This window comes from Podarcis gaigeae, assembly GCF_964106915.1.
Source record: "Podarcis gaigeae genome assembly, chromosome: 2".
NCBI lineage: Eukaryota > Metazoa > Chordata > Lepidosauria > Squamata > Lacertidae > Podarcis > Podarcis gaigeae.
In genome coordinates this window covers 51,879,206-51,905,927 of record NC_139679.1, presented here as the reverse complement: position 1 = coordinate 51,905,927, position 26,722 = coordinate 51,879,206, and the positions used below count along the sequence as shown (strand labels likewise).

The window sequence follows — 26,722 nt, the reverse complement described above, 5'->3', positions numbered from 1 at the left end:
ATTCCAAGAGAGGGGCCACTAAAAGGCTAGCAAGTAGTGGGTGTGGAAAGCGCAGCTTTGCATACTTTGGCTTTGTTTCAGCTGAGAAAGAAGGAGAAAAGACCTTTATGGAGGGAAGTGGGCTGTTAAGGAGGCATCTGAAGGGAGAGTGGTGGAGGGGGAGGTGACACAAGGGGAATGTTCTGGGAGGGAGTTCTAGGGGAAAGGAAGAGGGAGCAAGAGAGAATGGACAGCAGAGCTGTGGAAGGAAGCAGGAGATGGTGGTTGGAGGAATAAAGATTAGAGCCAGAAACATGTCAGGAAATGAGGACAGAAATAAATGGCTGCAGAGGCCTTTGTAGTTCAGGACCAGAAATTAGTGGTTGATGCAGAAAGGGATGCAAAGCCACTCAATTGATTTGTGGGTATGTCTGAGCTCATACTCTGAATGCTGTCTGTGCTCACAGTCTGTTTTAGGGGATCCATGGGAAAAAGATGCTTCTATTGCAGGCATGTTGAATGAGCAATCACATCACAGTATTTTGTCAATGTTTACAGCGTTTTCCTATAGAAAGCACTTCCACTGCAATTGCTGGCACTGTGTAGACTAGACTGTTGTGGGCACCTACCCCACCCTCCTCAGTGCTGTTTGATGAATTGTTGTTATATCTTTTCCCCTTAGTAGTCGCTTGCAGGCTACACACTCACTCTCTGTAGCACAGGAGTGCACATCTCCAGAGAGGGTGTGTGTGCATGTGAATTTTGCAATTGTTTTATACTTGTAAAGTGCTTAGAAGTCACCTGGGAAATAAAGTAGGGTATAAATAAATAAATAAATAAATAAATAAATAAATAAATAAAGTCAAAAGGTGCCAAATAATTTTTTTAAAAAGCTTACCTGTTTACAAGAAGGGAATCATCCCTGAGCAGCAAAGTTAACCTCCACCACCATTACATGGCAAAAGATATATATACTACTGGTACTGTATACTCCCTAATAAGAGCATGGTTTGGGGTTGTGGGGTTTTGGTTATGTTGACAGACCCTCTGTGGTCTGCAGAATACATAGTTTTGCTGAACAAGCATCAAAGAAAGAGAAACAGATGTAGAGAAAACTATTCCCTTTGCAAGGGCGCTCTGCAAGATGCAGAAGGGTTAGGAAGCCCTTATCTCTCAATCCATTCTCCAGGGGGTCTCGGCCGCCTACTTTGAAAGGGCTCAGAGACAGATACATCAGATGCTTCCCTGGAGAATTCTCAGGGTCTAGTAGTCAGACTAACCTTGGCAAATCTGACCTTCACTTTTGATGTGAGAATTCCCCGGAGAACTCAGAATCTCTTCGGAAAGGCAGCCCTCTTCAAGAATGTCTAGATCCTATGGTCTTTCTTCCCCCACCTCCACCCTCAAGCAGTGTTGCCTTAAACTGTGCACCAATATCAAGCATTTTACACACACACATCCATTCATGAAGAGGTAGATGCGGGGGGGGGGGGGATGAAGAAAGAGCTCCACCCAAAACTGCTTTACTGAATGTTGAAATTCTGACTGACTAGAGGTGCAGAGCTGAGGCCCTTATTTTGCATAAGAATGGGAGAGATTTTTGATCTGTTTGCTTTTTTATGCAAATCCACTTAATTTGCACTTCCCAAAACAATACGTGAAATGAAGCACCAGCCTGCACTCGGCCCTATAGCTTGCACACTAAATTCTGCAAGGAAAGAAATCAGCTCATGTATTTATCTAAGCTGGCTGTTCTTGACTATCCTGAATGCTTGCTAACAAGCTCTGCCTTTTCTATTCCCCAGCAGTTCCTTTCCAGCAAAACCCGTACAACCCTGGGGGCCGTCCCACCATCATCCACTGTTATCGCTGCGGAGATACGTGTAAAGGAGAGGTGGTGCGTGTCCAGAGCAATCACTTCCACATCAGATGCTTCACCTGCCAAGGTAGGTGCTTTAGGGGATGACTAGCTGCCTTGTTCAAAAAGGACACAAAGGTTACAGTCAGGCATTCCTCCCCATTCAACAGGATCAAGCCCTTCACAAGCGAAGGCAGTGTTCAGTTGAGCATTTAAGAAGCACTCAACACTTGTCCGAATCTTATGGATTTACTGCGTCCATTTACTGATTGTGACAATGAGGAAAGGCAAAGAACATACCTTTCAACATATCTCCGTTGAAAATTCTATAATAACAACAATAAATTAATTTTTGCCCATGGGAGAGGTGGTGGACTCACCTTTCTTGGAGCTTTTTAAGCAGAAGTTGAATGGCCATCTGTCATGGATGCTTAGCTGAGATTCCTGCACTGGACTAGATGACCCTCCAGGTCTCTTCCAACTCGTAAGATTCTATGATTCTATTATTTAGGCCCCGCCCATCAGACTGGGTTGTGCCAGCCACTCTGGGCGACTTCCAACATATATAAAAACAAAATAAAACATTAAGCATTATAAAAATTCCCTATACATGGCTGCCTTGTGATGGCTTGGGGATTGCATAACTGCATACCCTCCAACATTTCTCCAATTAACATAGGGACATCCTAAGGAAAAGCAGGACATTCCAGGATCAAATCAGAAACCGAGATGGCTGCTGTAAATCCAGAACTCTCCCTGGAAAATAGAGGCACTTGGAAGGTCTGAAAGAATGCTGCAGCCTTCAAATCACATATTTTTGCATTAGGGCTAGAGCTGAAGCTGATATTTGCAAATATTGGAAAGTCGCCAAATGTTTCTATTTTGCTATTATTTATTTTTTGTTGATGAGAGATTGCAGAGCAAAAAAGGCACATGCACTTTGAATATTTTGCAGGGGTTCAGTGGTGAAATGCAAAGCCTCTCATGAAGGCCTTTTTGTACTTTTATGCCAGACACAGACAAGAGCGAAGTGCTGGACGCAGCGAGGAAAACTTGCTTCTTCCCCTTAAATATTAAAGAGGTGCCATATTTTGGTGCCTATTGAAAAGTTTCCTCTTCCAAAAGGCCTTTAAAGTTGAGCTCTTTCCCAGTCAGCATCTGTACTGAGATTGTTTTAAAGATGCTCTTAAGATGTATGCATTGCTTTATCACTCGTTTGCCACCCTGGGATCCTTGGGGAGGAAGGGCGAACCATAAATTTAATCAATCAATTAATTAATTAATTAATTAAAATAAATTGTGGAAAACAGTAAGAGTGGGAATTAACAGGGTGCCTTATCTAGCTCTGACAATTCCCACTGTAAAATTTATAGATCCGGTTACTGCCCCTTCATAAGAGCAGCTGTTTCAATAACTGCATTAAGGAGCCCTTTCGCATCCGTTCTGGGCCATTAAGTTTTACAACATCTCAACGTTGCTCCTCCCCAGCCACCCTTCCATCTGCAGGGCAAGGATGAGCTAGAGTATTTCCCAACACTCACGTCTTAGCAGAACTCAGCATGGGCTCAGAACATGCTGAAGCGATGGGCTCTGAACACGCCTGTCCTGCTGCTCACTCCAAACCTCTGAACATTTGTGTGCGGAGCTCATGTAGAAAATGGCTCCTAAGAAAACTTGTTCATGGGTCCAAGATAAGGTGAGAAAGCAGGAATTGCAGGGGCTGCGCAGTCCGTTATTCCATCATCAATACTAAAAGGAATGTGTGGTTCACCAGGTTTCAACCAGCAAATCTAGGCAAGCCATCATATCTGGAGGTGCTCACAGCCTTCAGGATAAGAGGGAATCAAGCAGGTCTATATGCTCTCATATTCACCTGCCAGCAAGGCTAGTTTGAGATCTTTTGGCACCTGAGGCAAGATGTGCCACTCACCTCCCCCTAAATCCGGACCTGTGCCTGGCAGGGTGGAAGGAAACCAGTGCCATCGCAGCTCACAGGTTTCAGCTTTTGGCTGCATCTTCCATTTACCAGAAGCTGAGTTGGAAGCTGTCGCAAAGGCCAGATTGGGATCTCCTGCCCTCTATGGAGCATGTCACCCTAGGCGAGTCACCTCATGTGCTGCAGCCATACTAGGGCAGCAATCTGTCTTAGGGACTGCAGGGCAAACTGCAGGGCACACCTTTCCAGCCACTTTCCACCAATCAGAATTTCTTCCCTTCACAGAGCTACAATTCCCAGAGTTCACTGCGAGGAGGGGTTGATTGTTCAGCCCCTCTGGGATTTGTAGCTCTGTGAGGGGAATGGGGTCTCCTAACAATTCTCAGCACCAGAATTCTTTGGGGAAAGCCTTGACTGTTTAAAGTGGTACCATAGTGCATTCAAATATATGCTGTGGATGTGGTCCTTCACAACCACATTGAAAAGATGCAGTCCAAAGCCATGGGTCAAATCTTCGCCTTCTTTCCATAAGTCTAAGTGTGTGTGCGTGTTTTTTTGGTAAGTGAGCCATTTGTCCATTTTGTGACGAGTTTCTCTCAGTCACCTCACAGGGAGACTAGGAAGACAGGGAATGCCACTGCCTACATTTTCCATTCTCTCTTATGGTTGTTGCAGCAGCAGCCACTAATGATACGATGCCCCAGCGTCACGCTGAGAAGCAGGATGGATGGCATGAATCTCCTGTCGCCTGATCAGAGGTCAGACTTCCCTCTGCCAGGCTGCTCTGCCCAGGTACCCTCTTGCTGTCTGCTAATGTCCAATTAAAGAAGGCAAAGTCTGTTGCCGTCATGCTCCGAGGCTCACAGACAATTTCCCAAAGCAGCAGCCAAGGGCTCTCTCTCAGCAGGGCACAAATCTCCCCAAAACAGGCCTGCCTGCTTTCTCTTTCTCTTTTTATCCTGGACCTTGCCAGCAACCCAACAGTGACATCTTGTGGGGCTTGGCCCTTTAGTTCGTTTTGTTGGGTTTAAAGGGTAGGCACCCTGAAGAACGAACACATCCAAACTGCCCAAGGAAACGTTCTCAGGCTTGCTTTCCCAACTCGGTGTCTTTGCTCTGACCAAGGAATGTTCCTTCTGTCAGTGCACCCCCAACTCTGTTGTAGCAGTCAGACATTGGACTTGTGGGGCCCGCTTTGCTTTTTACTCAGAACCTCAGGAAATAATAATAATAATAATAATAATAATAATAATAATAATAATAATAATAATTTATTATTTATACCCCGCCCAACTGGCTGGGCCTCCCCAGCCACTCTGAGCGGCTTCCAAAAAAATATTAAAATACTGTAATACATCAAACATTAAAAGCTTCCCTAAACAGGGCTGCCTTCAGATGTCTTCTAAAAGTCTGGTAGTTGTTGTTCTCTTTGACATCTGGTGGGAGGGCGTTCCACAGGGAGGGCGCCACTACCGAGAAGGCCCTCTGCCTGGTTTCCTGTAACTTGGCCTCTCGCAGTGAGGGAATCGCCAGAAGGCCCTCGGTGCTGGACCTCAGTGTCCCGCATGAAAGAAACACATTAAAGAACAGGAATTAAGGAACAAGCTGCGCCTGAGAGCGTTCTGAGCCTTCCGAATATATTCTCAGTATCAGAACTGCATTGAGCTCAACATCCTTTCACATAAAAATCCTTGCTTCATTTCAGCTGCCTAATTTAGAAGGGAAAAGTCATCCTGTTGTTGCTGTTGTATATTTGGGAGTCAGCAACCTGTTGACCTAAACAAAAAAACCTTCCTTCTTGTTTTTTTTAAAAGCTGGATAGTTCAACTGGTTAAAGCATGGGGCTGATAATGCTAGGATTGCAGGTTCAGTCCCCATATAGGACAACTGCATGTTCATGCATCACCAGGATTGAACTAGATGATCCTCAGGGTCCTTTCTAACTCTACAATTATGTGATTCTATTTCTGCCCATCCCTGCTTTAGAAGAACAGGTCAGCTTTGGGAAAGATAACTGACAAGCTGACCCTTCTCTGTCTGTGTGTGCTTCCCTCTCTGCAGTGTGTGGCTGTGACCTAGCTCAGTCCGGCTTCTTCTTTAAAAACGGGGAATACATCTGCACCCATGACTACCAGAAGCTCTATGGCACACGTTGCGATAGCTGCCAAGACTTCATCACAGGAGAGGTGATCTCAGCTTTGGGCCGGACCTACCACCCAAAGTGCTTTGTCTGCAGCATGTGCAGGTGAGTGGAATGTTTGGCTGCGATTGTGGGCAACCCATTCATAAGTGAGAACCCCGAACGGAAAGCTTGAGGTGCTTGAATCCACATGGTGGGATGTGCAGATATGGCGTGGTAGAAACTTGCTCTATGCCGCACCTCCTTTTCTTCCACCTTGGGGAGTGCCAGGGCAATGAAAGAGGATATTCCCTTAAAGATGAGGCAGCACAGTCTGGTTGGAAGATGCCTGCGTTCTTCACAATGACAAAAAGCTGTACATGCGTTGTGTTCATTTCTCTAAACTAATATGAAATAAAATATTTATACACACTCTTAGAACAGTGGGTACCTGCACATTCAAAAGTACATACCTGCATGATGTGTCATTAGGCAATAACTGGTTCTATGACTTATTATTGTGCCCCATTGCAGGATCAAGAGCATGTCAAGCAAAAAAGGGGTTAATTCTGGCAGTATGGATGTCAGATTGTATGACTAGACTAGCCAATCATTAGCCTGAGAGTGGATAGATGGTCCTGCAACTGGGGAGGGGGGATAAGTAATGTCCCAAGGGAATGGTGAAGCTACTGTGGGAGCTATGAACTCTTCTAGGTCTCAGATATACTCTGGAGGGACAGGTCTATTAATTTGTCATTCTTAGTGTTGGGAGTGCATTAGGAGAGCATTAAAATGAAAGATGGGTGAGGGTGAGTGACAGGAAAAGCTAGTCTTTAATTAGCCACACTAGCTGTGCGACGCGCGCGCGCGCGCACACACACACACACACACGTCACTGCCACCACCATTGCTGTGGTCTGCTGGAGGGAATCACATAGCAATGTTGGCACCCACACAATATTTTCCCTTCAAACATTGCCAGGAAAGGTGTACAAGCAGCTATGACGCTGCTGACAATGTATAAGTTGTCCCTGTATTGTGAGACAACAGATTGAACAAGCTGCGGTTTGGTGTAAGTGTACGTCAAGATGGACATTGGGCACAAGCTGATCAAGGTGGATCTGCTGCTCAGATATGGGCTGCACACACATCATACATTTAAAGCACATGGCTTCCCACAAAGAATAATGGGAACTGTAGTTTACCCCCGCAAAGATCTACACTTCCCAGCACCCTTAACAAACTGCAGTTCCCAGAATCCTTTGGGGAAGCCATGTGCTTTAAACGTCACTCTTGAGGAGATCAAGGTCATACATACAGTTTGGAAAGCCCTGTCTCACTTTGGCATGCTGTGGGTCACTTTGCAAAGACAGCTTCAGCCTCTTCTGTTCAGCTGTCATAGTGGCACTGGTGATTTGAGACCCCTGGTGCCTGACAGTCTGTAACTTTACCTCTCTATATATACAGCTTCTTTTGCTTAAAACTTGATGGGATAGGGATCACTGCTTCCACCTATGAGAAACAGATCAACCATTCTGATCCCAGACTACAAAACTGGCATTCTCTAGAAGTCCTATGCCACCCAATATATTTGTTCTACAAGGTGATTAACTATTCAGTTAAACTGAAATTAATCCAAGCATGTAATGTTCAGGGTATGTTAACACATACAGTTTTGTTTGTATAGACCAGGTGTGCAGGTCTTTCCCTTCTCCTCAATGGCATATCCTTTGCTGCAAGCTATATTCCCCTCTTTCCCCCCAATTACTTTCCCCAAATGCCTGTTTGATTGCTTGTGTCTTTATAGACAGGAGCACTTGCTCTGCATTCTTCAACACGTGCAAAATCCCATCTTTTCCTCTCAGGATACTGAAATCTGATGAACTGCTGCTGTGTTCTTGCAGTCACCAGCCAAATTAGAATCCTTGCTTCACCTATATACATGGGTAGAGGTGGAATTACTTATGATTGTGCTCCTTTTTTATCCTTTACTACCTTGAGTGTAAATAGAACAGGGCAGTTAAAGTGTACTAACACGCAGGTGGCGCCGTGGGTTAAGCCACAGAGCCTAGGACTTGCTGATCGCATGGTAGGTGGTTCGAATCCCCGCGGCGGGGTGAGCTCCCGTCGTTCGTCCCAGCTCCTGCCCACCTAGCAGTTCGAAAGCACCCCTAAGTGCAAGTAGATAAATAGGTACCGCTTCTAGCGGGAAGGTAAATGGCGTTCTGTGTGCTGCTCTGGTGCCGGTTCGCTGGAGCAGCTTCGTCACGCTGGCCACGTGACCCGGAAGTGTCTGCGGACAGTGCTGGCTCCCGGCCTCTAGAGTGAGATGAGCGCACAACCCTAGAGTCTGTCAAAACTGGCCCGTACGGGCAGGGGTACCTTTACCTTTACCTTTTAACCCTTTTGAATTAAAAGGATCTCTGAGAACAGCTTCCATTGTAATATTTCCACGGTTTCTCTTGGGGTGTTCAGAACCATTGAGTATCTTCATGACTTAAACAAACAGGAAAGAGGAGTAGGCGAAAGTGAACTGAGCTACTACCACTGGCATTCTCAAATCCATGATGAAGCAACTGTCATAGCTGCTGCTTCACAGGAGCTAAATTGACTATACAAACATGCACCCAGATTGTGTATCCGCAGGGAGTTAGCATGGTGTGAGTGTGTAGATAAAGGGGTGGAGGAAGGGGTGCAAGGTGGAGGCAGGCCACCCCGGGTGTCACCACTGAGGAGGGGTGACAAAATGGTGGGCGGCACTCACCACAGGGCCTGCAGCATGCCTGAGCCACGCACCTCTCCACAGTCTCCACGCGCCCCAAACGGTCCACCCGCTGCTGTAGGGCGGCTGAGTGGGAGGAGCCAGGCAGACTCTGGAGCCCCCACGGAGCATCCGGTCCAAGTTTGCCCCACCCCATGGGTGGCTCGCCCTGCCCCCAGGCGCAGGGCACACACGCTGCCCCAGGCAGATTGTACTACCAATATACCTGGCTGTCAAAGTCTGCCCATTGCTGTTATTATAGGGGTCATGGCACATCTCATCCCCCCTCCCTGCAACTTCCTTTTATTTGTAGGTGTTGTGGGAGGGGGGAAGGAGCCCAAGGGAGGGGAATCTTTCCTTTTGTCTCATAACATGAAGGACTCCTGGTAACTCCTTGCATGACACATTGGCCACCCTAGAAGCAGAGGGAATGCTTCTTTTCACATGCCTTCTGCCTACATGTGTGAGGTCTCCCAAATTACAGTTGAAGTTGATGCGTGTGTGTTCCTGCTCATTAACTTTTCTACATTGAGTTTTGTGCACATACTTCTCTGTTTTCTGCATATGCAAATAAGAGCATTGCTAGTTCTGCAATATTCATTTTTTTTTCTGTTAAAAAAATATAAGACCTTCATCGTTGTGAACCAAATATTGATATTTGAATTGAAATGTTCAGATGTGTTATAAGGATCATGAAATCTGTCGCTATAATATTTGATGTTGAGCCATTGGTTCTGCTCAGTTGCAGAAGCAATGAGAATGATATTAACAGTACTACTTTCTAGAGTGACTCTGGAACTTTTTTAAAAAAGAAGGGAAGTAGGGTATAAAGGAAGACAACAAAATGACAGAGATGTTGAAGGGGGAAATAGGAGATGCCTGACCCATGTGGAACACAACAAATTGGCCTGTCCCAGAATTTTAGTAATACTGCAACACAGGGGGAGATTGAGAATGGAGCAATGTCCCCTTTTTCTAATTAAAATTTTCAATGTTGTTGTTGTTTAGTCGTTTAGTCGTATCCGACTCTTTGTGACCCCATGGACCAGAGCATGCCAGGTACTCCTGTCTTCCACTGCCTCCCGCAGTTTGGTCAAGCTCATGCTGGTAGCTTCGAGAACACTGTCCAACCATCTCGTCCTCTGTCATCCCCTTCTCCTTGTGCCCTCCATCTTTCCCAACATCAGGGTCTTTTCCAGGGAGTCTTCTCTTCTCATTAGGTGGCCAAATTTTCAATACCATGTTCAAAAGCAACATACAGAGGAGGGGGGAACAAGGTTTAAAAATAAAAGAAAAACAGAGGAAGCAACAGTGAGTCCTGGAGATAGCTTGAAGAGGCATAGATCCAATGATGGGTGTGAGGTGCTGTAGAAGAAGAAGAAGAACTAGCAAACTGACAGAGGGGATCCATAGGTATCTGAAGTCCTACAGAGTATTTGTGATGTTTTCTTGGGTTCGCCTTTCTTTCAGGAAGCCGTTCCCCATTGGAGACAAAGTCACATTCAGTGGCAAGGACTGCGTTTGCCAAACCTGCTCCCATTCACTGATCAGCAACAAACCCATCAAGATTCATGGACCAAGCCGTAAGTCCAACAGATCCTACCTCATTATTTTTATACTTTGCCCGTAAATGTGTGGAGAACCTCCATCTGATGTGAACCCTTGAGATTCTCCCCAGGCTGTACATCTTTCTCAGGCCACACCTCTGACTGGCTCCACTTTGCATACTCCTTGCGTGTTTTTGCTGGGCTGGAATGTGTCCTGAAACTCGAGTGCTTCTTGCTTGCCTGGGTGGAGAATAGAGAGGGTTATGTGACTGTGGAGAAACTAGTGTACAAAGGGAATATTCACATTCAATGTTATGCCCGGTTTTGCCTCTGGACCCACCCACCACAGGCATCTGGTCCTCAGAAGTTTGTCCAGAGAATTATGTGGCCCTCAGGTTGAAGAAGGTTCTCTACTCCTGTTTTAAATGGCGATCACTCTTTAAAAAATACAATACTTTTTGGGGGCACAGTTGCAGTGCAGGCTGTGTGATGTCAGTGTGGAAGCAACAGATGTTCTTGTTCTCTAGTGTTTACTTAGACACATTGATTGCAAAGGAAAGAACAGGTCAAAATGATTATAAAACTCTGTGTGTGTGTGTGTGTGTGTGTGTGTGTGTGTGTGTGTCGTCCCCCGGTGACAGCCTGCTCCTGACCAGGCTGCAGGGAACTGCCAAACACGAGCAACACTGAACACAATCCAACTGAGAGCACTTGTACCTATTGGTTTCAATAGATTTGTATATACATATCACCATGTTTGAGAATGTGGTCTGCATGTAGACCAGCCTGAGAGTTAGTTGATGAAGGATGGTTTAAAATACATATTTTAAGAAACAATAACAGAAGTACATAAAGAAGGCAGTGTTAAAAGAGAAAGTCAAACTTACAGTCGCATTTCAGTAGACCCCTCCCCCTTTTTATTATACAGCTGCATTTGGAAATATAATTCCAAATTTGTGCACTTAACTAATATATATATACAAATGTATACAGTGGTACCTCGGGTTAAGAACTTAATTCGTTCTGGAGGTCCGTTCTCAACCTGAAACTGCTCTTAACCTGAATTACTACTTTAGCTAATGGGGCCTCCTGCTGCTGCCACGCCGCTGCCACACGATTTCTATTCGCATCCTGAAGCAAAGTTCTTAACCCGAGGCACTATTTCTGGGTTAGCGGAGTCTGTAACCTGAAGCATCTGTAACCTGAAGCGCCTATAACCCAAGGTACCACTGTATAAGATGTTGGTGCCCACAAGGATTCCTCAGTATTGGCTCCCTGAATCTTCCCAAAGGCATGAGTGTGTATATCTGCACTGTGACCATTTGATCCAGGGTTGATTTTTTTATGCCTAAAACTTAACCATGTTTATATGTCCAAATCAACTGAATATCAGGACATGCTCTCTCTGTCTTGGCTGCTGGATCTGTAGGCTACAGCTGACCTCCAGGCTGTTTTGTTTGCTGTATCCCACTGATAACCTCCAGACTGGTTAGCAAATGCATTTTAGCAGGTGTGGAGGATCTTAATCTGGGATGGGGAAACCTGTGCCCCTCCAGATGTTGTTGGACTCCAACTCCCATCAGCCCCAGCCAGCATGGCCAATGGGCTCCCCTGCCCCTGGTCTATAGGAAAGAGATGCCCTGTAAAGGGAAACAAGGGTGGGAAATCAGGGTAGGGTTGACTATTGGCCTTTCCTTGGCAATGAAAGATGGAGGGCATCTTGTGAGATGCAGTCTAGGGCACAGCTTCTTTCCTTTGGATGGGAGGCAGAAGCTAGGGCACAGCTGTATCTGTCAATCTTCTCCATGCTATCAAAGGAGAGGAGGCCTGCTATAGCTTGGAATCTAATTTATCTACAACCACTAAAGAAACAGAGAGATAGCAGAAATGTGTACTTGATGACAACAATATTCCTTTACCAGCTTCTGCATCCACTCCAAGAAGTGATTGCACCCAGACATCACAGCGTCTTGTCCTTCCTTATTATGAGACGATGACTCCGATTGATCAAACGATGTCACTGAAATGCAATAAAATCTTTCATGGCATCTTTGGCTGGAGTTTGTCCCTGGAGTTTTTGGAATGATGAAGTTGGCAGCTGTCCTCCTTTCAGATCCCAATAATTCAGAGTTACAAACAGCTTCCATCCATGCAGCAAAGTGAAACAGCTGCTTCAATCTGTATTTTAGACTCCATTCATGCTATTGGACTTGGAGACAGACAGATTTGGACCTATAGGGTGCAAGCCACTTCAAAAGAAACAGGAACTGAGCAAGGGCATAGTAGTTCATTACAATGAGGGATGTGGAGGAGAACTTGCCAGTGAATTGTGGGCCCCATGTTAATTATTAAGATAGGGATGTCATTTGTATTTCCTGGCTCAGAATGTCTTTGGCTGGCCCTGCCTCCAATCTTGTGATACTTGTAACACCAAGGGGATATATATAATATTAATACTACATGTGGCACACATGTAATATTGCACATCACACATATGTAATTGTGTACATAGCATGTAAGAAAACCAAATCACTCTGCTAAGGTATTTCCTATTAAGTCAATGAGATGTTCTCTGGGTTCTAATTATCACCTTATAGCAATAATAATAATAATAATAATAATAATAATAATAATAATAATAACCGAACTCTCAGAATCAGACTAGTTAGCCAACAGTTTCTGCTACTGGAAACTCAGGAACCAGGTGCTGTGAATCAAACTGGCTGCCCAGAGCCTGCTGAATCTGCACAATGCTTCTCTTCTCTTCCCCTCCCTCTGTGCCTGATTTCCAGGAACCTGTTTAGACCCAGGAGAGAGAAACCAAGTGAAGGCCACTATGCGGTTTCTGCCCCCCTACCCCACCCTTCCCTCTCCATGCCCTAGACCACTATCAGGTCACCTGAAGACCACATCCTCCCCTGAAATCCACTCTTGCATATATTCCTCTCCTTGGCTGTGTAGCTCAGGTTACTTGAGGGCAGCATGGATTATTCATAACCAGCTGCAAGCAGCATTCAGGATGGGTCCGGGTGAAACACAGTGACATATTCTCTCTCTCTTTCTCTCCCCCTATATTAGCCACTGCTCTTAATGCACACTCACTGGTGCTGCTAAAACAGCACCTCACAGTTGTTTCAGAAAAGGAGGCAGGAAGAGTACTGTATATGCAAAGGCTACCTAGGTCAGAACGCCCCGCAATATATAAAGGCAAAACATTTTGCTGTGGGGGTTTAATATCATTTTGCTAGCTGCTGTAAAACATATAAGGCTTTCGTGATTAACTGCCTTTTCGTCCAGGATCCAGAGCAAACTTGTCTGAAGTGTTGTATGACGCTTTTAAAAATAGCTGGAGATTCCCCTAAGCCTTCCTAGCAGTGGAATGTAGCAAAAAAGGGTGAGCAGCCAGCGAGCCTGAGGGTAGCATTGACAGATTAGTGAAGAGAGAGAGAAGGAGGAACAGCAAACGGAGCTTGAGGATCTGCTTCGCGTTTTCTCCCTCCAGCACTCTTGAGGTGTGGCAAATGAAAGGCAGCATCAGCAGCACTGCCCTTCACCTCTGCACCTTCCCCCTTCACCTCTGCACCTTTGGGCATTTTGTTGCACTTGCTGTTGCTAGAATTGATTTCCCAAAAGGATCAGCCCGTCTTCTAACTGGGCAGCAACCCATGTGGCAAAGCGGCTACTTGGAAATCTGGGGGATTCTCCGATTTTGAAGGGACAGGAGGAAAGAGCCTGTCAGAGCACAGTCAAGGTCATGGCTTCCAAGCCCATGTGCTTCCTGTCACTGGTCTCGACAGACAGCGAGGGAAATGGGAAAGGGAAAAGAAGCTGGTAAATAACACCATGGGCCAGACATGGCCAAGACAGACAGAGGTTAGGGAACAGCACTTCCAATGTTGCCTTGCGTCGAAAAATGCCCTTCCATTTCTACTAGTGGGAGACATGGGGTAGGTGGGGGCTGCCAGCAGAATGTCAACCACCACTTTGCCTGTTTCTGAGCAAAATAATTCAATGGGGCATGGAGATGAAACAAAGGAGCCCATGGTTCCCTCAAGCATCTGGTGGTGTGTAGAAGCTCCATTCATGTGCCCCACCTCTGTTTCTTTGATTTCCTTTCCCCTTGTGCCAGGTGCTCCTAGGTTAGGTTCAAAAGGGAAGGTGCTCCTGAATAGCCACATCTGGCTTGGTTTGAGCAGTTGGCTCAGGAGTGGAAACGGCAAGGAGAAATTCACCAGGAAGAGGAAGCAATTGGCAGCCAGCTGGAATGTGGCCGTTCTTTCCACAGGCCTATTATATAAGCACACTACTTGCCAGCAGTAAAATGTGGAAAACCAAGTCAGGCTCAACAAATGTGACCTAAAACAGGAAGTTCACTTTCTGCCCTAGGTGCTCAGTTCAGCACAGGGCTGAGAGCAATATTGACAACTTTCAGCTTGCATTTTTTAAAGGAAGTGTGTGTGTGTGTGTGTGTGTGTGTGTGTGTGTGTGTAGCTGTAGCTGTAGCTCAAGAATTATTTTGGGAGCCACTTTGTGCCATTCTCCACTGTTCCCTTCTGGACAACCTTCTGGGGCCCACATTCCTGTGATAGGCCGGACCCAGACACAAAAGTGGGTAGAGCCACTAATGCAAAAACCCCCTCTGTAAAGCAGTGCCCTGTTCTCACTGGGCTCCTGAGCATCCAGGGCCAGTCCAAGGTCAGGGTCCAAACATGCAGAGCTTACAACAAGGGTCAGGCAAGCAGCAAGGTCAGAACAGCTCGTGATTAGAATGTGCAGAGGCTGACTCTTATCACCTGCCTTCTTGCAGAGGAGGGCTTTCCTCTCAAGGAGACCTTTACTCCTGAGGAGCCCTTGTCTGTAGCCAGGCACTTCTTTGGATGAGACAGGTTTCCAATCTGCCATTCCCTCATGTCAGAGGCTGAGCTGACCCTGAGTGTGGCTGGCCCCTCCTTTACCTCTTCATGAGACCTTGGCTCCTCACCCCTGATGGAGCCTGACCCAGGGCTTGGTGTAAGGCCAACACCTCCTGGTCCTTTGGTGAGGACTCCCCCATGTCACCTCCCTGTGACATGGCAAATAGGCTAGTTTCTACACATACATCCCTCTTTTTTCCTCCATTCAGGCAAGAAAAAGGCATCATCAGATTTCAAGGACATATTCCAGCCGGGCAAAAGATGTGAAGCAGGTCTAGTGAGGGGTATAGGGAAAATTCTGAGGGCCAGACAAAGAGGCCTGGAGGGCTATACTCCCCTCCTGGCCCTGAGGTCCTTCATTGCTGTGCTAGATAAATAGCTACTCCTTGCATTAAATTAGGACAGGACCCTGAAAATGGCACAGGGCTCCCAGGATGTCTGTACCCTTTACTGCATGCCCTGTCATTCAAGATAGTGTTGTCCATGATTCTGCAAGGCAGGATCCCATTGGTAGGCACAGCTGTCCTTCAGTGTCTGCTTCTTAAACTGTTCAGGATACTGCTGCTGTGTTGTTAATTCTGCTTCGTTTGCTTCCCAGAATGTGCAGGTTGCAAGGAGGAGATCAAGCAAGGTCAGTCTCTCCTGGCCCTGGAGAAACAGTGGCATGTCAGCTGCTTCAAGTGCCAAACCTGTGGGATCGTCCTGACTGGAGAATACATCAGCAAGTGCGTGTCTCCTCCCCATGGCCTGCTGGTCCACATTCCTCATCTCTCTGCTGAGTGGGTGGGGATTGCTTCAAAGCTCAGCATTTGACCTGTGCCCTTGGAGAAGGTCTCCAGGCTGCACCACCTGGCATCTCTCGTTCAACTTTGTATTTTGCAGCCAAGCTGTGAAAGAAAGAGTGCCTCTTCTGTACCTCTTCTTTTTCATTCCCTGTGTAATGCACAAAGAGGGGAGTTGCACATCTCTTTCTCGGGAAAGATATGCAGCCTCCTTTTGCATCTACCTGGAGGGAACCAGCAGATCACCTTTCCTACAAAAGTCATTTGACAGGCCAGAGGACTGCTGCAGTAAATACTGCACCTATCTCCTATGTGTAGATGGGTGAGAGTTGAAGCTGTGACATTATAGACAGTGCCAGGAAATATTTGAGGCTATATAAGGAGAACAACGTTTTCTCTTGACTGAGTAATGCAGAGAAATTACTTTCATTGGCAGTAAAGCTATCTTAAATTCCCTCAAGATAATTGTTTGTAAAACTGCCATCAGTACTGAAAGTCACTGGACAGCGTCTGCTAGAATCCCATTTAAAAGCCACATTACATTTTTACTGTGCAGTTAGTGATTTAATTACTCAATACACACTGGTTAATCAATGGACACTTTTAGCCCTGGAGTAATCTAGGCATAATAGGGCAAAGGATCTTCTGAATCCTTTCACACAAAGACAAATCCTTGTGCTAGCACAACGTGTGGATGTCTTTCTGAGAGCTGAGTTTGATTCCCAGTATATACGCAGCAGGCCAATAAAATAAAATAAAATAATAGTCACATAGCAATTCAACCATTATATTTTACAAGTTCCCTCCCCCTCCCTTTCCTAAACAAATATGAATGATTGTGTAGAAAGCGTAATGTGTGAAGCAGGTTTTGTCAGACTTAACACTCCTCAAAGAAAAGTCTACAGACATTTCCTGCCTGCCTGCCTGCCTGCCTGCCTGCCTGCCTGCCTGCCTGCCTCCTTTAGTCTCCTTTATCAAAACTCCTCGTGCTTTTCCCTCTGATTACAATGTCAGAGCTCAAGCATAAGTCAGGGGCCTGCTCTCCATTGGGCTAAGCATGGCCACAGTTCTTTCTTGCTTTTGGATGGCCGCTGCACTCGGTTACTTCTTCATTGTGTATAGACTGCATTCAGATCATTAGCACATCTCCATATCATAGCCCCCCTCCCTTTGCAAGAGTGAGCAAACAGATCTGGAAGTCTTTCATTAACCATAGCTTCTCATTTTGCACAAATGAGGAAACTGCAGTTGATGTCTTCAGAACATGACAGAATAGTAAATCGTGGCTTGAAATTAAGAGCAAGAAACGCTCTCCAACAACGTACACTTCCAGGTTCCCTCCCTCTTTTAACAGAAAAGCCCAACACTCTCCAGTGTTGATGGTAGGGTTGCTTTGTACAGTATCCTTTTTCAGATTTTGTAACTAAAAGTGTATAGAGTAGCAATCACACCACAGATTTTTTTATTTAAAGGTGTTAAGATGATGACACTTGGCTGAATATCCTGCCTTGTTCTAAACCAGTTAACCATAGTTTCCGAGTTTGTATGAAGAAGGAAACTATAGCTAGTGAAAATCTTCCTGGTTTGTTTGCTGCCATGGCAGAGGGAGGGTTGAAGGGAGTGTGTGCACAGCCAGCAGGCTTGTTCTGATCTTGGCTTATTAAGCCAATATACGGTCATCCAAATTCACCCCTTGTGTGTATTTCTGAATCAGTCTAACGTGGCTGAGAGCAGGTGGCTAGGGCAGTGTTCCCCTGAAGAGCTCATTCACTGCTCAACCAATCCCTGATGCAAACCCTGGTACATAAAGAACTCCATGCTTGCATTGGTCTCTGAACTGGGTCAAAGCAGGTTAGGAGCAGATTCAGGCAATACTAGTTCCATGGTACCCTTATGCAATGACTCTCCAGGTCAAAATCTAGCTGTCCCATAAGGTTTTATCCTACCACCAGGAGTGACTGGTGTCTTAGAACAACTGGTGTTCTAAGAGACCATGGGAACAGGGGAAAAACCTAAGTACCTGAAAACCTTTTGAGAGCAATAAAAGCAGGAGTCTAGACTCATACGCCTCTTTGGTGTGAGCATCTCCCTTGCCACAGAGCACCTTTGTGCCCTAGAAACTGCCCTCCTGCTGTCTCCTGGGAACTGTGCAGAGGCACAAAGCTGAAACCTTCCATATAACCCTTCCCTTCCCTGTCCTGTGCAATGCAACAATGAAGAGGAGGCAGAGTTGTGGTGGAAATATGTCCTACAGCATGGGGAGTGAGACGAGAAGAGGCAAGGAGTGGAAAGTCTGAGATCAGGGGAAAGGAGCCTCCTCAACCCCAATAATGTAAAGCAGCCTTTGTGAACTTAACTAGAGTTTCTGACTGGACACCAAAATAAGCTCCTGGCAGGCTGCTTTTCCCCTTGGTGCCCTTCACTTGAGCACAGGTCACATTTCAGCATCATACAATAGAAATTCTGCTGAGGGGTGGGGGGAGATTCTTGACTATCCTTTCCCCTCTTCTAAGCCTCATGGCCTGAATCTTTTCCCACAGGGATGGCATTCCATACTGTGAATCTGACTACCATGCCCAATTTGGCATTAAATGTGAGACCTGCAACCGGTACATCAGTGGCAGAGTCCTGGAGGTGAGTTCAGTGCGGACAGGGCCTTTTCTCTAACACCAATGGTATTGTTGTTGTGATATCAAGGAAGCTGAGCTTTGTGTTAGCAAGAGATACACAGGACATTATTTTTTCCCCTTTCTGGCTTAAGGAAAGGTACATGGTGCCACTCAGACTTGTGACACTTCCCGTTACACAGGGATTACATGCAGGGCTTTTTTTTCAGCTGGAGCTCAGTTCTGGCCCCTCTCAGGTGGGCACCATTGCCATTATAAAACAACAAGAAAGGTGTCCATAGTAAGTTCTGAGTCCTTTTTTTCTAGAAAAAAATGGTACTGGATACATGGATAACTATTGAATGATCTAAGAAGGGCTATCAGGTCAGGTGGTTTGGCGTTTTGTTTTTGTTTGTTTTTGTTCCTGGCACTGTCTAGGCTCTGACTCTGATTTTACCCTAAAAGTAAAATAGAAATTGTAATCATGTCACCAGTGTAAAGCTGGGGTAAAAGACTGCTGGCTCTCCAAGTGATGCTGGACTACAACCCTCATCTTCCTTGACCATTGGTCATGCTGGCTGGGGATGATAGGAGCTGGAGTCCAGAAATATCTGAAGGGCCACTAGTTTGCCAGCCCTGTTGTAAGGGACTGGTTTTCTGTAAGGGTGTATGTTGCACTTCAGAATCTGAGTGACAGGAGGAGAATCAGCAACTGTGCATTACGATTATATAGGCAAGCCTGGAGGATGCTAAATATAGACGTCTATATATAACTGGAGTGGGGAGTGCTAAAAATTGGCACGGCTGTGTGTGAATTGCATAGCATGGAATGTGCGTTTTCATTTATAATCTGTTGGCTGTAGTGCCATCCTCCAGATCCAAGTATCATTGGGGTTTTTCTGAAAGTTTGTTCCTATTCCTCATGATGACAGAGGAAAACACACTGAAAAGGTATGAGGAATGCAGTATCTGTTGTAAATAGCTCAGTTGGTTAGTGTGTGGTGCTGTTAATGCCAAGGTTGAATCCCACTTGATTGGCCAGTGAATCCCAACCTTCTTTCCTCAGTCAGCAGCAAATTATATTAGAAACTTTCCTCATTTCTGGAAAAAGAACATTTGTTGAATCAAAATGAAGTAGACAAATGAAGCCATTTCAGGCAAATGTCTCCAATTTGCACCAACACATTTTAGGTAACCACAGAATTCCTCAGCTTCTGATAAAGCGCCAGACCCATATCAGAAGAGCACTGCTGAGTCAGACCAAAGACCTATCGAGCCCACCATCCTGTTTCCCATAGCGGCCAACCAGATGCCTTTGGGAAGCCCATAATCAAAAGGCTTTTATATGTTATTTTCTCTTTTAAGGTTTTATTTCCATAATGCCTAATAAAGGTTTGATAAAGTAAGTAAGCCCATAATCAGGCTATGAGCGCCATCGCCCACTCCTGCTATTATTCTCCAGCAACTGGTATTCAGAGTCATGCCACCTCAGATCCCCGTCATGAGAAGCAGCCAAGAACAGGTTCATCCTCCCTGAATTTGCCTATTGCTTAAGTTGATAGCCATCACTATGCAATGAAGGAACAAATTCCATCGTTTAACTATGTGCTGTGTGAAGAAGTCCTTTGTTTCATCTGTCTTGAATCTTCCAATGTTTAGCTTCACTGGATGATCACAGGTTCTTATAGTATGAGGCTGGGAGACATCTTCTATCGACAGTCTCCCCACTATGCATAATTTTATTAACCTTTATTGTGTGTTTCCCCCACTTTCTTGCCTTTTTGCTAAACTAAGAAGTCCCAGATCTTTCCTGATAGGGAAGTTGCTCCAGTCCCTTGGTCATTTTGGGGTACGTGGACTTTATCTGTACCTTTTCCACATCTACAATATCCTTTCTGGCATGCAGCAGCTAGAACTGTGCACAGAATTCCAGATATGATCACATCACAGATCAGTATAAATGATATTATGGTAACCTCTTGAAGTGCGTAAATAAATTAGGCAAAAGTAGCCAGGCATTTTGTCCATCAAGTGCCCAATCTGTGCTCCCAGCCTGCAACAGAAGACCTTCTTCTTGGGATTTTGATTCTATCACTCCTGATCACCTGCAAGTGCTCCTGAAGAAAAGGAGGAACTGTAGCTCAGAGCTAGAGCACCTGCTTTGCATGCAGAAGGTCCTAAGTTTGATCCCCAGCATCTTCCTGTAGGGCTAGGAGTATTCCCTGTCTGACATCCCAGCAGAGGTGTATTTAGGGGAGCACGGCTGGTTTGCCTGCACTGCGTGCCAAGCTGAGAGGGTATCACAGCAGGCACTGCAACAATGACAAACAATGGAAGGGGGGACCAGATTTTGGTGTTGCACAGAGTGTTGTTGAAATATTAAAGCCCCAAATCCTGGAGACCTGTCTCCCATCCCAGAGAGCTGCTGCCCGTCAAGTGCAGACAATACTGAGCTGGGTGGATCAGTGATCTGACTCACTGTAAGGCAGCTTCCTAGGTATGTATCTCCTCTCCCAAGTCCCAGGCATTTCAGCAATGCTGCTTGACTGTCTCTGTGGCTGCAATAGCCATCAATTACCCTACCTGCCCTCCAGGTGACATGAGCTCATTTCTCAGATGCTCCTCTCCATCCATCTACCTGAGAGAATGTTCTGTCACCAGGTTCCACACCCTGCCTCTCTCTGTTGCTGTGGCAACAAATCCTGCACAGCTGTTAGCCATGCAGCAATGTGCTAGCAGGCAAAAGGAATTCATGGTGGATGAAGGCTGTGACTGCAAAGAGAAACTTGGGAGCCCAGGGCAAGCATTCCAGGACCCACAGGATTTGTGGAGTGAGATAATTAAAGTGTTGACACTCCAGGGTGTTGGAAGGGTCTAAGTGAATGGCAGAACAGAAGCATTGCGTTAATGTAAACAGCAAGCCAGGTGGATTAAAACTGTGCTGGGTCTTCCTTTAACATGAATAAGTGAAGATTACTTTTAAAGTCCTTTTTTTTAAGAAAGAGAGAGAAAATGAATTAATTTCCCCTAAAGCATGCAGCCACTGAGTGGCATTCAACTAAGTTTTAAATTAATGGTCCTAATATAGTCATTCATTGGAATGGTCTGTTCTGAATAAAATTTAGTTGAATACCACCCACTGAATTTAAATGGGGTTCAGCTCATGCTGGGGCACAGATTCAGCTCCAGAATCTGTTTTCAGTGCCACATCTGATCCCTGAAATATGTGAATAAATGGTAAAGAAAAATTTCTCAGAGCATGTGCAGAGTTTTCCCCTGAGCAACTGCAGCCTGTCACAATCAATTTAGGAACAAGGAGGAAGGCAGATGGAAGGCTTGAATTTGGCACTTCTCTCCTCAGAAACTGAACCCTGGCAGGGACTTAATGAGGCCTGCCAGTCCTGCCACAGACGATCCTTTTCGTAGACTTTGAAAGATCCATGGACACGCCACTTTTGCATGGTTAGGTGCTTGTCAGTTTCATGTCAAGCTTTTGCCTCTCCACACCTGCACTGGCCATCTGCTTCCCAGACTTTAATAAAGGCCTGTCTCCAGAGTGAAATTGACATGGAGCTGCCACACATCCAACCATCTGACTGTTCAAAGACCCACACTAAAAGGCTCCTAAGACCCAGAGCGTATGAAGCAGCCTCTGAAGGCCAGGAGCTTAAGCATTAAGTCAGTTTGCCAGCTGCAATTCAGTCGTCCCTCCATCCCATCTGTCTGCCCCACACAGTCAAGCCAAGACATGCAGAGCAGCCCTGGAAATGTGTTTTAATCTTACAGCCTGGCACAAAGGAGGGCAGTACTGCGAAGAGTGCCTTGATTCTAAGCATTTGGCCAGTTGATCTGCACTAGGTGTGCAACCTCTTAAATGTTGCTGCAGCTCAGTAGCAGAGATGACCTGATTGTAAGCTTCAGAATGCATAGAGCAGGTTGGAAGACTTCCAGAAGAGCAAGATCATTGGATTTGCTCTCCAGAGCTGAGTTCCTGAGACATGCTCAATGAGTAAGAGTCCCTTCGCTTCAACTGCAAAAGGCAAATTCTTGAGTTTCCACTACTGACATGGAGTGGAACCAAATGTCTGAAAACACAGAACAAATGTGAGCTTCCCAGGCTGCTGCGTCTCAATTTTTGGACACGTTTTCAGAAACATCTCTCCTCTCTGCCTCCTATGCTGCTGTAAACAGACACAAACAGTGGACCTGACCTTCATATTTCCCAGAACGTTTGAGACAAGCCTTTTTCAGCACCTTCTTTTTACTCCTTGATTTCCTGAATTGCGTCTCTCTAGGGGGATCCCTGGAGCCTGGTCAGGGGGAACTCCTTGTCTAATCCTGACGATGGGATTGGCTGAAAATAGGTCAGCTGGGCTCTGGGAAGAGTCTGCATGTGACCCTGGAGCACAATGCAAAGCGGAGAAGAGAGCCTGATGTGTTGCGTAACGCTGGCTGCAGAGCCATGGGGCAATGGAGAGGTCCTGTGGGCCTCTTCTTCTGAGAAAAATTCAGAGCACAGTCCTTTGCCGTCTTTTCCAGTCATATCTTGGCATGCAAATTCAGCCTCTTGGGGGTTGTCTTGCTCGTGCTGAGCACTGGAGGTGGTGTCTCCTAGGAAGACTAAGCCTGCTAGCTGCAGTGATCACAAATCAGACAGGATGGTGGGGATGCCCAGGAGTTTGGTGCCCAGAGGGTAATAATGCCTAGGATCCTATTGCCCTCCAAGCAGTAGGCTCCCATCATCCTTCTTGACAAAGTGTGGCATAAGTGTGCCTCTAACTATCCTCAGCCCTAATCAGCCATCATATGCTTACGCCTCTGGTTGTCCCATATGGCTCTAAGATGTGCAGCCAGCTATGGATGATTAATGAGTCTTAAAAGAACGACAGTGACACACACCCCTTTGAATTATAATGAGCAGTGTATTCATAGTAGGCAGCACTGGGCTCTCACAATGACTGTAATTTTAATCAGTATAAAATAAACAAGGTGGTTGTGATTTGGTCTGTCGGGAAACTGCACCTCTCCTAGAGGCTGAGATGGCTTAGGGACTTCCTTCACTTGTCGGTCAAACCAAGTCCAGAAAAGGCAGGTTGGATTTGGTGGCTAGAGTATCTAGTTCAGGGGTGGGGAACCTCTGACTCACCGTGCCTCCAAAACACCATGGGGAAAGTGTGCTTAATGTTTTTGTACCCAGCAAGAGAAGTGCTTCTAGTTCCAAGGCCAGCGTGTCTCTTAATGTTTTCGACCAAATCAAAAAGGAAGAGTAGCCCCTTCTAGTTTCACTGTATGAATACAATCCAGCAAAAGGTAATAAAACACAATAAAGCAAAGTGCAAAATAAACAAAACTATAAAGCCAAGGCAGTTAAACATCACTAAAAGCAATAAAATCAAGCAACCAGCTAAAAGCAATTATGACATATTTTTCAAGTTGGCTGCTGGACCAAAGGAACTGTAGACTAAATGGAGAAGTAATATGGGATTGAATTTTGATGAGGACGACATCATGCAGACACTGTGCGAAACTTGCATGAACGAGCAGCAATGTTTGGAAACGGCCACAATTTTTTTAAAACAAACAAACCAGTCCTATTCCTAGCAGAAACTCTCTGTCCTATTTTTATCTTGCTCTTTCATTAAGAGATTGAGGGATTCCCCCCAACACACATCCCTTGTGGTCCATACTTAATTGTGGAATTGGGCAGCACACGATTGTCCCAGCCCTATACCTCCTACAGACCGGGAGAGACCATAGCATGCCAGACGGAAAGGTGAGGGGCTCTGTCTCCTCCCCCCCCCCCCCAGTACCATTTGGCAGCATGAAGCAAGGGCCAGGTGGAAAGTGATGGATGCCAAGGGATGCTGCTGCACTAGTGGGATCAGCCCAAGGGCATTTCTTTTGCACTGGGAGCTTAGCGCTTGATCCTATATGAGCTGCCGCCTCAGTCCAGTGGCTCATTGGATTGGGTTGCAAATCCCACAGAACCTTTTACTTCTCCTCTGAGAGCGGGTCTCTGGACTTAAGCGGCCAGCTTCCTTGACACAATTGCATTAGATGGCATCAATCTGTTATTTGATTTTATACCCATATCACTTTAGTGACAGGCAAATCTTGCAGTGACTCAGCCAACACATTCTCGTAAATCTCCATGGAGCTCTTCCAGAGGATGCGTAGATTAGCAGGGAGAGTGTCTCGCTGAAGGCGCTGGAGAATTTCTGCAAAGGTGGAGCAGGGAGGGGAGGAAGACATTTGTTGCTTTTAGCTGTAAGCAACTGAGTGATTCATTCACTCCATTTGCATGATCATCATTGATTTCCGTATTCCCGCCCTTTAAAACTAGGAAACATGTGAGGAGAAACATTGGATAATACAGCAACAAAACAGAGGGCTGAAGCACTGGTCTTGGTTGGCTTTTTAGCAGCTCAGCCGGCTCATTTTCTTCTTCTTTTCTCTGTGTTGAATGAGTCTTGCATCAGGAAGAGGGAGGAATTTGATTCCATTCACATTCAACCTACCAAATCTGCACTTTCTGAAACAATGCACAAACTGAAACCCAGCCATCCCTTGTAATTTGCACTTTTTTGAATTTTACAATAAAGTTCTCTGGCCAAGTAATGTGTACAAGAATGCACACTCTAGAATAAAGTGTGCATAAAAATACTTACTGAATGAAAATAATATACAAAATCGCATTGTGATAGGGAACAATGCTTTGTGAAAAAATAGTGATAACGATGGGGGCAAATTGCATGTTTATGTATGTTATGAGAAATTCACATGAAAATGCTGGTGAATTTTCAGGAGCACTGTGTGTGTGTGTGTGTGTGTGTGCACGCGCGCGTATGCATATGTGGCAAAATGATTTGGAAATGTCAAGGACTGAATTTAAGATTAGAAAAATGAGAAACTGACAAAAACCAAAAGTAATAGGTTCGACCTTTCCTAGCTTGCACTGAGGACAAATTGACTCCCAAAAGTGTTTGGTATAAAAATTATCTGCATTTTCTGTATAATGGAAAATGCAGAGTGGGGTTTCTGACATCCAAGTAAACTGGCTTTGGCTGATGGCAATGAGGGTCAGAGCAGGACTTACATTATCAATAAAAATGCTTATTTAAAAGCTGTCAGTTCACATGGTGGGTGAAGAGGAGAGGTGGGTGCAAAGTGGGTGAAGGAATTGCCTCTCTGTCTTCATTTGAAGGACATCCCAGGATTTAACTAGGTGTTGTGGATGCTGCCCATGTGTCCAGATTATCTGGTGGCATCAGACCTGTTCAGGCGTTTGCCTGAAAATGTTCAGGCTCAAACTGGGAACAGGGCAGGGTTGCGCATGCATGCTCTGTCCCTCGCATCCATGAGTGCACTCAGAAATCCTGAGCACTAGGACATATCTCAGGAAATACAGGACTTGGTGCAGATAACAACCCCAGGATGCATGCTATGGGCTGACGGGCTGGCTGGGCCAGCCTTTAATCATCACTGAACTCTAAGGCTGGTTTTGTGGCAGGGGCCCGGCAACTCCATAAAATAGGCAAGCAGTTGAACAATCACAGGAGAGCAATGGGCTTTGTTCCATTTTTGTGCAACAATTATTCAGGCAGAAATGACAAGCCATGAAGTACATTAGGGCAAATGGGACACTGTCCCACCCACCGCAGTCTGCCCTCAGCCAGCCCCCACCCTGCCTGCCTTACTTACAACCAGGCCAGAGAGTGGCCCTTGCTGTCAACTTCTTCCTCCTCAGTCTCAGAGTTGCCCTTGTAGAACTCAGCAAGGTGGAAGAGAATGGGGGCAGAACTAGGACCGATTAGTTCTGCCTGCCAGTGGCTGTGATTGCACCTGCCAGTGGCTCCTGGGCCACCATCTGTTGGCCTCTTGACCAGTCTATTGGTCCCAGTGGATACTACCCACCAGTGGTTGGCAAAACTGGTGCACCATTGCTTGATTGCTGTGCTGACAGCCTAGCTGACAACTATGTGTTGTGAGACTCATGTGGCCCTTTCTTAGGAAAGCCATTACTGGTTTTAATGCTGGCTTTAGCTTTAAAAGTCCCTTCTCTAATTAAAAGCCTTCACTATCCTTCCCCCTCCCCACACCCTTCAACAATCCCTCATCCTTCCTTCTATTATTATTATGATGTTGCTGCTGCTGCTGCTGTAAAATGTCCCTTTGGGAGCAGTGCTTTGCACAGAATGGGGCTGATTGCACCAAGTTAAAC

The 26,722-nt window shown here is 45.8% G+C and overlaps 1 protein-coding gene across 1 annotated transcript in view; it reads left to right on the top strand.

Annotated features, from left to right (window-relative positions):
- The window catches only part of ABLIM3 (actin binding LIM protein family member 3), a gene marked incomplete at its 5' end in the record, with an annotated part of 67,138 nt that overhangs the window by 1,930 nt on the left and 38,486 nt on the right, over positions 1 to 26,722 (top strand). Inside the window, 5 exons of the mRNA XM_083728202.1 lie at positions 1,788 to 1,925; positions 5,835 to 6,018; positions 10,124 to 10,236; positions 15,712 to 15,838; positions 18,436 to 18,529. Coding sequence (XP_083584328.1) covers positions 1,788 to 1,925; positions 5,835 to 6,018; positions 10,124 to 10,236; positions 15,712 to 15,838; positions 18,436 to 18,529 — 656 coding nt within the window. The remainder of the gene's footprint in view (positions 1 to 1,787; positions 1,926 to 5,834; positions 6,019 to 10,123; positions 10,237 to 15,711; positions 15,839 to 18,435; positions 18,530 to 26,722) is intronic.